The 14,876-nt window shown below is 35.7% G+C and overlaps 1 protein-coding gene across 1 annotated transcript in view; it reads right to left on the bottom strand.

Moving 5' to 3' along the window:
* Positions 1-14,876, bottom strand: part of LOC131077363 (uncharacterized) — a 167,981-nt gene that overhangs the window by 129,020 nt on the left and 24,085 nt on the right. Inside the window, exon 2 of the mRNA XM_058014848.2 lies at positions 5,146-5,219. Within this exon, the coding sequence (XP_057870831.2) occupies positions 5,146-5,219 (74 nt within the window). The remainder of the gene's footprint in view (positions 1-5,145; positions 5,220-14,876) is intronic.

Genomic DNA, 14,876 nt, shown 5'->3' with positions numbered 1-14,876 from the left:
GCCATAACCTTGTTTCTTCCAGAAACTCTTCGTGGCTCCGCATCCTACGATGCTCTAGTGACGCGTAGAAATTTCGGTTGGCTTCTGCACCCTCCATGACACCTCCTTGGTTCCCCTTGGGCCCCCCTTCGGCAGGTTGTCCTTCGACAAGTTGCCTCAGCCTCCGTCTACGTTCTACACGTTGCTCCAGAATCAAGTTCCTTTGCGCGGCCTCCCACTCATCCATTTCTGCTTTCTTATTTCTATCTTTATTCAAAAGGTTGGGCATTAATTGCCATACATTTCCATACTTCGCAATACATAAACAAAATTACATCTTTATTAATTCATTTGTCGGATACAATCTTGTGTCGATGACACTTTTATTTAAATATATAAAGTTCAAGTTTCAATTCCCTCCTGGCCTGGCGCCATCCCGTTCCGCTTCTCGTCGGTTGCTGTCTTCGTACTGTTGCAGGATTTGTTGGAGTCGCTCTTCCTGGGCAGTCTCCTCCAAGCGAGCTTGTTGTGCCAGCGATGCTTGTGCAAATAACCGGGGAAGATGGTTCATCAGCCGATTTACTACCAGGCTCACCTCCAAAGCTGTCCACACGGCACTGGGTGGGATTTCTGCCTCCGCCGCCTCTTGTCGGACGTAGGTTTGGATGGCTACCTGGAGCAAAATTGAAAATTCTCTTGTTGCCGTATCTTCTCCTGTGTAAAGTTCTGTTCGCGCGTCGTCAGCCTCTGGGTTTATTTCACCAACGGGTAGGCCCATCGTGTCCGTGCGCCATCCACGTCTTCCGTTCCCGAGTACGTCTAGGCAACGGCGCCAAATGTTTGCCCTCTCGGGTGAATACTTAAGGCATAAAGTAAGCATTGCAGAATAATGCCATAGATATCAAACAAGTATCAGATATGTGATTCCATTCATAATCCCTCCGTTGCAAGTTACATTCTGAAGTATATAAAGATACAGAGGGGGTGCGAGCACCAACCGTCGCACCGCAACTACCACCCCTCGGTTGCCAACTAACAAACTCAATTACGACTTAATTAACTAGTCTTATTCCCGTATACAATAATGCGGCTAACAAAAATGAAGACAAACAGCAATCAGATAGTGATGATGAAAACTGAAATGTCTCTTCTATTTACTAGACAGCATATTAAACCTCTTTTGTAATGGCTATAAAATATGTTATCAGTTGGTCGTTTTGAACTTGATATGTATCTTTTTGTTTCAGTTTGGCTTAGCCTGGTTGGAGCGTTGATAGAGTGACCATCTTGGTCACCAAATATGTAATTAAGTATATGCATCAGACTTTCTATTTTGCTAATCGATCTTCAATTCAAAATACTAGTGTTAATGATTTGAGTTTCTCTGTGACATGAGTACTATAAAATAATTACAAGATTATGTTATGGAAGAGATTTTCATAAGTTGCCTTAATTCTAAAAAATTTACAAATTTTTAGTATACAACAAAAACAAGCTGAAAAAATTCAATTGTCTCTCAAGTTATAGAACCATTAAAATGTTTAGTTCTTTAAGTATAGGTGTCATCTATATAACAAAAGCTAGTACCATGTTTTTGAGTTTTACAGTTAACAACAATGTCTCCTCTATAAATATTGGTATTTTCATACCTTTAAACTTAAACCTTTGTGTCGTTACTCTATCAATGATAAATACATATGTTGTGAGGATTTCTTTATGTTATCTAACTCATAACGTGCTCTCTCAAGATAACCATTCCATCTTTATCAGAAGTAATATGCAAAAGGATCATTTTTATGTACAATTTATTACATTATCATAGCATTTGACTTGTAGATTATCTCAAATATTTGTAATGTTGCATAAAAAAAGCTCAATCCATAACATTCTTATGGATCATATGCATTGAAAAGCTATATTAGTTATAACAGAAAGACCATTATGGTGGCTACACATATATCTAGTAAAGAGCTTAAATGCATTCACAACACTTTAACTATCTTATACAACCATCCATGCACCAAGAGGAGCAATTATTAATAAGTTATATGGTGCTTCAAAAATCAAATAATAGTCTTGACAAGATATAATGTATTTTATATAATTTATTAGTGCAAAGTCTATAAGAATCATCTTTTCTTTGGCCTCATACATACAACTAGGTACTCGACAAACTCTAGATGGGTTTCTTATTGTGGCTAAAAGTAACTTACAAAGAAGGAAGGGCCCTCTATAGGATACCTACATAATATAATATAGAATGGTATGGAAATAAATGCCTATAAAGATTGGTCATATGCCAACTACTTCAACTCAATCTTATTTATTTTAGTATATCCTCAATTGGGAGTTTAAGAAGTTGTTGAAAGTATAATATTTTTTTTGCCAATAGGCCACCTCAACCTCTACTTTCGATTTCTATTTTTCCTTTTTAAGGGTTAATGGACTGAATCTTTTTAATGCTTGCAATTGTATACTCAAAATTTATATTTTGTGTACTATATTTAAGACTATTTTCATATTGCTTATATATTTGGGTATAACTATTGACCATTATAATGAGTGGCTATCGACCTAGTGCATTGTCCAGGGAGAAAGCTTGGAAAGGATAGCTCACCCATTGCTTATTTTTTTATGGACCATTACTATATGTTTAGTAGCATGTTAGTTTTCTTTCTTCAAGAAACATGACAAATTATACATGCTTATGTTTATGAAAAACTCTTATGATCTCCTTGCTAATGGTCATTACATTATCTATAATCAAAGCGACTATGTGGAATACTTTATGCTCATTGAAAATGACAAATTTATATAATTAATTGTGGTCTTTATTATTCGTCCAAGAATCATTTTTTCTTGATTATTATGTTATCGACTATTTTGGTGATTCTATCTATAGGGAACCTACCATAAACTATGTCTTCAAAACAAATGTGCAAGTGCTATTACATGGATGGTGCAATACTTCTAAAAAAATGTTTTCTATTTTTACTTTTAATCAAAAGGCTTAGATACAAAAATAGCTCTTGAAGAATCAATATGGCTTTGAAAATTTATGTAAGAGTTTCAACTAGATACTTGTAAAAGTACCCTCTTACTTTATGATAATTGAATTTATTTTACTCTTACCAAAGAATCTCATTTCTAAAGAGAGAAAAGCACATTGAATATCATGGGTACCTCAACCAGGCAAAAATATTCCATCATAAAAGTTCTCTCCAATTCTATTCAAGCAAAAGCATGCTATGGTATAAAAATAGATTGGAATCTTAGCCATCACATATCAAAATCTTTGTGCAATGATTGGCTTTGAGGTGATGCCATTCAGGGGGAATATGCATGCACCACCTAGTGGCTAAACCTTGGATGCAATAATCTAATAGGCATAACATAAGACCTTTTGGCATTATATGCTCCAAATTCAAATCAATGCTTGGCCTTAGCTAATGCATTGAGGGGGAGTGTGTATGTCAATGACACCACCTAGTGGCTAAATCCTAAATGTAAGTCCTTCAGGCATAAGCAAGTCCTAGCAAACATAATATAAGACCTCTAGGCATTAGTAAGTCCTTTGGACATATTTATGTCATAGGGGCATATTGTAAATTCTTCTCTTTGTAAATCTTCCACTTGAAAAAGCATTGTATTATATAAGACCTACAGGAACCACATAATGAATTTGGGGAGAGGCTAATTTGAGGAAATCCAAAAAAAAATTTATAAGACCTTATATCATCGTTTTTTAAACACTAGGATTATATATTATGACAAGCTGACTTTCATGTAGTCTAGAATACATGTTCTTCATGTTGACATATATTTGTGTCCCTAGTTATCATTGTTAAAGAAGAACTAAGTTACTAGGGTACATTTTTTTCTTTTATGGAAACTGACATGTGAGGTTCCCTATTAACATTAAGGGGGAGTGTTAGAGAATAATGTTATTAGGTGTCATACCCTTATAACATTTATATATTGTTCTAATATAAGGCTATAAAACCTTGTATATTATAATTTTTATTCAGTATATCCCATTTTAAAAATTACAATCTAATAACTATCAGATTATTAATTATTTATGAATGGAAGCTATTTAATAAGTGTGACTAATACCCCTTCAGACATTTTGTCACCCTTCCTCCTATATTTGAGGAGGTTCTCTCTCATTTGAGGTGGAACGAATTTGGAGCTTTATAGTGAGTTATATCACCATGCACAGAAGGTATTATTGGCCATGTGGAAGTAAAGATAAGTGTCCCTAAGTTCAATCTATTTTAAATAGACTATATTTTGTGTGTGTTTTAATCAAATGAAACTTTATGGGGTTTTTTTACCCGAAAGGTTTTTCCCAATGTATATCCTGTATAATGTGTTAAATCTATGCATGCATGTTTCTCATTTTATTTATTTTATATTGTATTTATAATTATTGGTATCCTAAGATCCTAATTTCTAATACATGAGATGTTCCAAGTAGAGAATTGTTGCAAGGATCCCTTAAATGGGGGAGGACTGTCCTATTAAAACAACCAAAAAATTCTGGCCAATCTGTTGACCGCAGCTTTAAAAGAACTACAAGATTTTAAAAATTGGACAAATACGCTACTTCCCTAGAATACCATTCATTGCTGTTAATTCATTTTGAGCATCTTGGGTAACTGAAAAAATACAATCACCACAAATCATCAAGTGCCATTTGGGAAATATATCTACCCATGGCACTAAGTATATGTTCTACAGTGTGAAAGAAAAGTGATTCCCATACAAATCAAATTTTGCAAACTAGATTGGCAAACATTCCCTATTGATTCAACAAACAGCCACGATTCACTCTTAGAGATATAGTAAACAGATTCCTTGATTCTTAAAATAGCAAGAGAAAAATAATTTAAGCTGCATGAAGAAACTGAAGCCTACTGCTGAAACTCTTATGTATTCAATTTGATAATCCAGTCAGAAATTTTGAATGATAAAAACTGGGTACACTAAGAGCCAAAATTCTTGTGGAACATGGTAAATAGATACTTTATACTTCACAAATGCATGAAGAAATTCATAACTGGACATTCAATTTAGTAACCTTGCTGCATGTCATCCAATCAATGATTCCCATGAATTTCAATTAACAATAACTTGGATAACAATTGATTAAACTTAGAATACCTTGATCATCCGCCAACAAGTGTCTTCCTTGGATTGTATTCTTGCAGGATTTTGAATATCGATCACCCTCCACCCTGTAGTCAATTTATTGATTTCCAAGTCAATACTAACACCTATACAACATATTATGGACTGCCTGCTTGAATCTAACCATCATTCTTAATAATAAATAATTGAAAAAGGATCAAACCAGACTAAAGAAAATTAAATTACTTCAAATAAGGCTACAAGTTGTCAATTGTTTTGCTATTTGTGTTCCCAATTTTCAGTCTTTCATTACTTTCAAGCTAGATAACCACACCACACATTTAAGATCTTTAAAATCAATACTGACAATTGTATGTATTTACATTAACTTAATATGAAAGAACGTTGCAAAATGGCACTTAAGTAATCCAGATAAATAAAAACACACTTATGCAAGTTTGTACATGCAGGCCAGACAAGAAGAAGCTGTGAAAGATAAGAGAAACTGGCTCAAGCTATTATAAATGGATGCTGATCCCTGAAATAATAGTGCAGATAGAAGATGGAAACTGTCTAAAGGAAATTAAACACATGGGTGATAAGAGCATGGGCAGAAAAAAATGGATTGGGTGTATTTCAGCTTCTTATAAAGCAACAAAATAATCATGTTTATTCAATTGCTGAATAGTTAATGGGAAAACGATTTGGTCAACTACCAACTGATAAAGTACACTCTTATACAACACAAATCTAACAAGGCTTTGGATGATCAAAGGAAGCGTCAAGTTACATCATTCTTACACCAACCCCTATTTGCAAGAAGACAAAGAACCAACAATCAGTTTTTCCTTGCACAACAAAATAGAAGATCACAGTTCAAATGAAACAATGTTTCAACTCGTGTTATTGTGGCCTCTTCTTCATTAGATTTCCTAAAAAGAATCATAATATCGTGACGATCACACAGCAAATACTAAGAGGGGAGGAAGGGGGGTGAATCAATATTTGAGCATTTCAAACTAAATTTCCCTCTTTAAATCAGAAAAATAAAATACTGGAATGCATGAAGACAGACACCAAAATTTATCACATGGAGAACCCTTTTGGGTAAAAAACCATGGTTCAACTAATTCTTTCGAAAAACAAAATGGGCACCAACCCAGTATACAAAGGTGAGCACCAACTCACTGCATATCAAACTTTACAGAGCACCAACTCTGATTAACAAAGGCACCAACCTCAAAATCCAAAACACGATTAAAATTTCAGAATACTTTCAGAACTTCAGAATTACACAACCTCTTGTTGTTCTTTATCTCCAGTCTACAATAATTTTAACTCTGTATTTTCAAAGTCATTGCACACATCTCACGCTCAGACACAACTCCCTTGATATTCCATCTTTGACGAGATCTTTAGCTTTCAAAGAAAATGAAAACTGACATTCACTCCTCTAAAGCATCAACAGACCCAATAGCACAAAAAAGCGAAGACTTCTATACTCTCATGCCAAACCTTACACCTCCGTATATAGAATTAATTTTAGCAGCAAAAACGCATCATACGCACAGCACCCACACTATTGTTCATATCCTGCCCAGACCATAATACGCAGTCACATATTGTATATACACCAAAAATCACAACAAGTCCTACAATTTTCAACGCTCTCATGCAACATACAGTGTTTTTGGAATCAAATCATTTTTTAATGAAGTTCACACAGCAGAACTAATGACAACTCATGTTTTGGAGCTTTACACACATCACCAACGCACATATTCTCAAAGAATGAATTTCATCCAACAAGATAACTTCTATTTCACTAAAACAAAAGAAAAAGCGATATAGAATCGTGCTTCCGCTGTGTCAAAGCCACGATTTTTACAACAAAAAAATACACCCCATGACTTCACTTCTTGACAAAAAACGGTTGACTCAGGAGAAAAAAAATATTCAGCATAAAAGACAGCTCCCGCAACTTCAAGAAATAGAAACGTTTTTGATATCTCACACCAACAAAAAATAATAGCAACTAGCTATTATTAAGCTCAATGCCACGATAACATGTAAAATTAATTCAATTCATTTTGATTGCCTCCCATGATTTTCAAAAAGAAATTGTCTTCACTTTGCTCTTCGCCCAATATGAAGACCACGAATATCTCCAAAAGAAAAACGTCTGCCTCCACTTATGCTCCCTACAACGGCACCCCAATCATCCTTTTTTCTTTAAAAAAAAATTCGGCAGCCAACACTTAATTCGCACGACTTCCCTATCAGATCATTCAAAAAAAAAAAATAACAGCAACCATATAAACATTTCAACACAATCATAAGTTCGAGTTTTGAATATGCATGATTCCTCTTTTTCTTTAGAAAAATAACGCCTAGCAAAAAAGGCCACAATTCTCTTTGTTGACTAATCAAAGTTGATGTGGCATGAGTTCTGATGTGGCATGATAGTTTGACTAAGCTGCCGACACAAGGCAAGCAGGCACACAAGTATGCAGCTGATGCAAACACACAGGCAACTCAAGTAGACATACACACAACTCAACCAACCAGTCAAGCACCTCAACCATCTCAAGCTAACAGGCAGACAACTCAAATAAGCTTTGAATAAACTTGAAATCAATGACAAAACTTCTAAGAAACTCCCCCTTTGTCATTGATGGCAGCTCCAACTCGATCTCCCCCTGAGATCCTGCTCCCCCTTTGACATCCATGACTGATACAAAGTTGCAAAGTAACCAAAACTGATACAAAACTATTATGAGGTCTGCAAACGCAAAAGGACATAAAATAATACAATGAAAACTCCCCCTTAGCAATACAACCCTTCAATGATGGAGTGAAACCACTCCTAATTGCTGACTTAACCTTTCAAAAGTATCTCTGGGCAAGGGCTTAGTAAAAACATCTGCAAGTTGATCCTTAGTAGAAACATATTCAAGTTTTACTTGCTGATCACTAACTTGTTCATGCAAGAAATGATACTTGATCGGAATGTGCTTCATTCTAGAGTGCAAAACAGGATTTTTAGATAACTTGTGTTATCACACAAAATAGAAATGGGATGATTCAAATCTACCTTGAAGTCTTTTAAAGCCTGCTTCATCCAAAGAACCTATGTACAGCAGGATACTACTGCTATATATTCCAATTCAACGGTTGAAAGAGAAACAGAAGCTTTCTTTTTACTGTGCCATGAAACCAAACACTTCCCAAGGAAAAAAGCACCTCCACTCGTGCTCTTCCTATCATCAACAGAGTCACCCCAATCTCCATCTGTATAGGCTATAAGTGAGAAATAATTTCCACTAGGATACCAAAGGCCATACTCCATAGTACCCTTGAGATACTTGAAAATTCTTTTGACTGCATGAACATGTGTCTCCTTAGGGGCAACCTGAAATCTTGCAACATATCCTACAGCCTGCATTATGTCAAGTCTAGTAGCTGTAACATACTACAAAGTACAAACTACCTATCATAGACCCGTAAAGAGTTTGATTAGCATCTGAAGATACATCATCCTTATTGAGTTTATAGCCAGTCACCATAGGAGTGATCACAGGAGTACAATCTTCCATTTTGAACCTCTTCAGCATCTCTCTAATGTATTTAGCCTGAGAAATAAAAAATACCTTCCTTTGATTGATGAATTTGCAACCCAAGAAAAAATGAGAGCTCTCCCAATATTGACATTTCAAACTGCATCTTCATGTTAGTTGCAAAAACTTCACACATTTGCACACAATCACTCCAAAAAATTAAATCATCAACATATACAACCACAATCAGCATATGTTTACCTTGTTGTAGCAAATAACTATTTAGTTTGTCATACCAAGCACGGGTTGCTTGTTTAAGGCCATAAAGTGTCTTTTTCAATTTACACACATAATCCTAATTCTCTGACAAAATAAAACCATCTAGTTGTTCTACATAAACCTCTTCAATTATATCGCCATTTAAAATGGCAGATTTAACATCCATTTGAAACACTTTAAAACCTTTAAATGAGGCAAAGGCTAAGAAAATTTTAATTGCCTGTAATCTAGCAACCAATGCAAAGGTTTCATCAAAATCTATACCTTCAACCTAGACATAACCCTTACACATTAACATTGCCTTGTTTCTCACAACTTGGCCATCTTCATTCAACTTGTTCTTGAAGACCCACTTTGTGCCAATCACATTCTTGTCCTGAGGCCTTGGGACAAGTTCCCAAGTTTCACTCTTACGAGTCTGATCTAACTCTTCTTTCATGGCTACAACCCAAGATTTATCTTTTGTTGCCTCTTCAAAAGTCTTTGGTTCAATCATGGACAGCAGTGAAATATCATCATCTTCATAGTAATTAACATTCCTTCTTGATGCTCTAGGTTTGTCCTCTTGCATAATCTGATTAATAGGATGGTTGTTTTCAACAAATCTTGATGTAGTCTTGAGAGATCATCTAATTGTAGTTTTGTTTATGTCACGTGAAGTTGTGGGGCCAACTGATGCATCTGCTTTATTAAATTGATTGTCTATTGTTCCAACCTCAAAATGTGTACCAGCACCTTCATTTTGATTATTTCCAAGGGTATTACCAGCATTGATGCTTGCTGTCCCAGCTTGTGTAATGGTAGAAATCTGTTGATCAACATTTTCAATCTCATCATCCTGCAAACTATCATCACAACTTTGCAATTTTTTAGAGTTAGTGATCTCATGAAATTTCACATTAGTGCTTTCAACTATCTTATGCAACCTCTTATTGAAACATTTATAGGCTTTACTTTTAGAGGAATATCCTAGAAAAATACCCTCATCTGCTCTAGGATCAAATTTGCCTAAATTATCCTTATCTCTCTTAATATAACAAGGGCTGTCAAAGATCTTAAAATACTTAACAGTTGCTGCCTTACCATTTCATAATTCATATGGTGGCTTGTTGTGCTTTGCCCTTACCAAGATTATGTTCTGAATATAGATAGCTGTATGAACTACTTCTTTCCAAAAGCAATCACTTACCTCGGATTCATTCATCATGCTTCTAGCCATCTCCTGAACTGACCTGTTTTTCCTCTCAACCACCCCACTCTGTTGAGGTGTCCTAGCAAATGAAAATTGTCTCTTAATACCATACTTCTCGCAAAAACTCACAAACTCATTTGAGGTAAACTCACCTACATTGTTTGATCACAAGCATTTGATTTGCAATCCCTTCTCATTTTCAATCAAAGCTTTGAAAGATTTGAACTCTCCAAGGCTTCTGATTTTTCCTTCAAAAAGGTCACCCAAGTCATACGTGAGTAGTCATCAATTAATAACATAAAGTATCTCTCACCTTGCATGCTTGTAGTCCTTGTTGGTCTGCACAAATTAGTATGAACCAACTCTAGAGACATTGTGCTTGAGTACACCTTTTCTTTAAAACTCCTACAAGTTTGTTTACCTAATTGACAATCTTTACACACTGTGTCAGATGGTTTAGTGAGTTTTGGCAAGTCTCTCATCACTTCCTTCTTGTTGATCTGAACAAGGCTGTCAAAATTTATATGACCAAATCTCCAGTGCCACAACCAAGATTCATCAAGTATGCTCAAACAAGTAGTCTCACTTTTAGCATCTTCAAGAATGTATAAGTTATTCGCTGCCCTACTGGCTTCAGCAATATGAACACCATCTTTACTAATCTTGCAATAGTCGAAATTGAAAGTTAAACTATGACCTTGATCACACAGTTGGTTGACACTAAGGAAATTATGTTTCAGGCCTTCTACAAACAACACGTTCTCAACTTTAGTCTTTCCATCATTTAGAATTAGAGTACCTTTACCAACAACCTTAGCAGATGAATTTCCACCAAATCTTACCTTACCACCATTTGACTTCTTAAGAGTCAAAAACTTACTCTCATCTTGTAATGTCCCCTTCTCAACAGTAATCATCTTAGTTGACCGTTAGCCTATCCCAGAGACCCGTAGGCTAGTCGGAAGTAGAAATTAGGGTTTCCTACCTCTGGGAGGATGTTTTACCATTTTGAATGGATTGCATGTTGGAGTTTGTCGGTTTTTTGGAAAGCTTTGCAATGATGGTACATACATAGCAAGCAACGAAGTTTGGCAAACTTACTATTTTTAGTAAATGGAGGTGAAGGCAGTTTATTTCTCTAGGTTTTTTGGGGTTTTCAGAGAGCTTCGCGATCATGTAACATGCAAATGAACCTGAAGACTTTTCCGAACTTACTATTTTTAGTAAGTTGCGAAGGTTGCTCAGAATATTGTGAAAATGACTTTTGACACTCTTACTATTTTTAGCAATATACTATTTTTAGTTAGTGCTATTTATAGCAGTGCTATTTTTGGCAGGGGTTCTGCAACTCAGTTCAATGACTATTTTTTTGGCAGTATTATTTTGGCAAGTTCCTGTGTCCAATCTCAGATGACTATTTTTGGCAATGCAATTTAGTAACTTGGCCTCAGCTCAATGTAGGCAATTGTCAATATTTGAAGAAAGGTATATTTTAATGGCTTAGGCTTACATGTATTTTATTCAAACTTGGACAACTTAGAGAAGGGAAATATTATTTTTTTATCCTATCTTTTTGGCAAAATATTTCACCTTCATATTGAGATGCCAAAGTGCAATTTCATCAATGTTATTTTATAAGCATTATATTTATCAAAAAAAGTGGCGATTAAGGGTGGATATGAGTTGGAGGTATTATGCTGAGGTTAAATGAAATGTTAATTGAATTTGGGCACCATTTGAGTGGAATTTAAATTTGAATTTGGTCTGCTGAGAGGTTATAAATTAAGGCCTTGGGCTCTCATTTTGGGGTATCCATAAATATTGTAACGAAGTGCTACCAGAATGCCAATTGAATGCTTCGAGGAATGCTTCCTCCTAGATTGAATGCTTAGCTTCTCGCTTGAAACATAGCAACTAGTTGAGACTATGGGACTGCTCTTCACTCAGGAGAATAGATGAAATTCAATGTGAAGTTTGTGTTCAAAGTTTTCTGATTTTTGGAGTGTTGTGTGTGAGTTCCAAGTTGCTGGTTTTCAGTGTGGTTGTAGGTGTGCTTTGCTCATAAGTCTCTGCGTGGTCATCTGATGGTTTTGGGTATTTGCTCGTTCTTTCCCTATGCTCTAGGCAATCATTCTTGTAAATTTTCAGTGCATAATTTGGTGTATTCATTTTTATATTGCAAGTCGAGTTTCTGCCTTAGCCCTACCATGCTGGAGCTGCCTTGGGATGTGTGCAAATTATATTTTGGTGTGTTTGTGTAATGTCCCCACTTTGGAATAGAATTTAATAATAATAATATTAAAATAGAAAAGAATAAAAATAAAATTTAAATTAAAAAACATAGATAATTAAATATAATTAAAATTTAATTAATTTAATGAATGGTCAAAAGACGTGGAAGGAAAAGTTGTGACTCCCTCAAACATGGGATATAGTAGAGAGAAGAGAACCTCATTTTGAGAAGGGGATAATTTCGGAATCAGTAGTGCAAATCTGATTTAAATAAGAAGTGCAGATCTGATTGTGAAAGGTTGCGTCCCTTTCAAAGGGCAGAAGTAATGAAGAGTTGCACACTTTCAAAGGGTGCTAATGGTGAAAGGGTGTGTCTCTTGCCAAAGGGATCCATAAAGAAGAGGTGTGACCTCTCCCTCACATTGAGAGATATAAAGGAAAGGAGTCAAAAGCATCCAGGGACATGATCATTGATCAAATCAGATCAGAACTAATATTGAGTTATAGGAATTGGCAGCCTCCTAGTAGGGGACATTACAATGGTATCAGAGCGATGATCCTGCCATCCTGCAAGGTAAAGAATCTAAACATGAATCAATGAATCATCCTAGTTAAGGAAAAAGAATCTAACAATGTGTGTATTCACATGTATGTTCCGTGTTTGCAGATATCCATGTGTATGGTTTGTGTTTTCAAGTGTATGCTCCATGTTTGATTCATATATGACGTGATTGTTTGCTCCATGAGTGTCTAGGATTACTATAGACATTTATTTAGGAACATTGTATTCGAGGTCATAGATGTGTGTCATGCTTCTAATCATAAATTCTTAGCATTAAGTGATATCTATGATATTGTGCAAACCATTTAAGAAGTGATGCAAGACAAGGATGAGAGAAAACTTGTCTTAAAATTACATAATTATGAAATGTATATGTAATTCATATTCTCTTTTGTATGAAGAATACCCTATGATGCATATGTTAAGCGAATTGCGATGGTAGTAATATAAAGAAGTACAAAGAAGGAGAACGGTGATGAGGTCCTCCTCTAGGTAGCCCACCTCACGGTAAATGACCGATGATCCCATGAGGCCAAGGGGGTGTAAGACGGAGTCCATTGCTCTTGGACTTAGAGGGGAAGGACATTCAGGACACCCTGTTGTATCTTTCCGACCTCTATCATAATTGATTATTAACAAGGGGATAAGGATGGAAGTGATGAAAGGGAACGATGATAGGATACCTCACTACGTAGCCCACCTCATGGTAGTTTGACCGATGGTCCCATGAGGCCAAGAGGGTTCTGGCTTTCACTCCACTCTTAGGCCTAGGGTAGAGGGTCTCTTGGACACCTCATCATTCCTCTTACTCCCACTTTCTTATGATTAAGCTCCTATAGGGAGTTGGACCAGACGCTAGTTAAGTTCATTTATGCTTAATTATCTTTCTTTAGAGATTTATATTATTAGTTCCAATGGTTTCCTAAGCTATTGCAGGATCTCAATCAGGTAGACATCTTATTCCATTTGTAGTTTTACAGAAAATGGTGATTTAGGGCAAGAACTGGAGTTTTTACAAAAAAAAAGTAGCAGCATGTTTATTCTATGAGTGTTTGGAAAGCCATTTCATATTGGGAATCATTATGAACATTCCATGATCATTGCTTGAGGACAAGCAATCTTGAGTGGGGTGGACTGTAATGTCCCCACTTTGGAATAGAATTTAATAATAATGTTAAAACAGAAAAGAATAAAAATAAAATTTAAATTAAAAAAAATATATAATTAAAATTTAATTAATTTTAAGAATGGTCAAAAGACGTGGAAGGAAAAGTTGTGACTCCCTCAAACATGGGATATAATAGGGAGAAGAGAACCTCATTTTGAGAAGCGGATAATTTGGGAATCAGAAGTGCAACTCTGATTTAAATAAGAAGTGCATATCTGATTGTGAAAGGTTGTGTCCCTTTCAAAGGGCAAAAGTAATGAAGAGTTGCACACTTTCAAAGGGTGCTAATGGTGAAAGGGTGTGTCTCTTGCCAAAGGAAATCCATAATGAAGAGGTGTGACCTCTCCCTCACATTGAGAGATATAAAGGAAAGGAGTCAAAAGCATCCAAGGAGATGATCATCAATCAGATCAGATCAGAACTATTATTAAGTTATAGGAATTGGCATCCTCCTAGTAGGGGACATTACAATTTGTTGCATTTTGTTAGTCCTAGCATAATCGCCTAGCTTCCAGCCTTCATTGGCAATTGATTTGGGATCATTCCGTTGAGTGTGGGCAAAGTTGTGAGTGTTTTTGTGAGTCTTGAAGTTGCTGACCTGCATTTTCCAGCATGCTGTTTTGCATATCAGATTTTGAAATTTGATAGTGAGAAGTGTGTTTTGGAGTTGTTAGTCTTTAGTAGCTTTGGAGTGTATAATTTATTATCTGCAGTGATGGACAGTGATGCTCTTAATCTGAAATCTCATGCTATATATTGAAAAGTTGATTAGTA

The sequence above is a fragment of the Cryptomeria japonica genome, chromosome 4 (genome assembly GCF_030272615.1).
Source record: "Cryptomeria japonica chromosome 4, Sugi_1.0, whole genome shotgun sequence".
NCBI lineage: Eukaryota > Viridiplantae > Streptophyta > Pinopsida > Cupressales > Cupressaceae > Cryptomeria > Cryptomeria japonica.
This window is presented reverse-complemented; position numbering and strand designations above follow the sequence as displayed.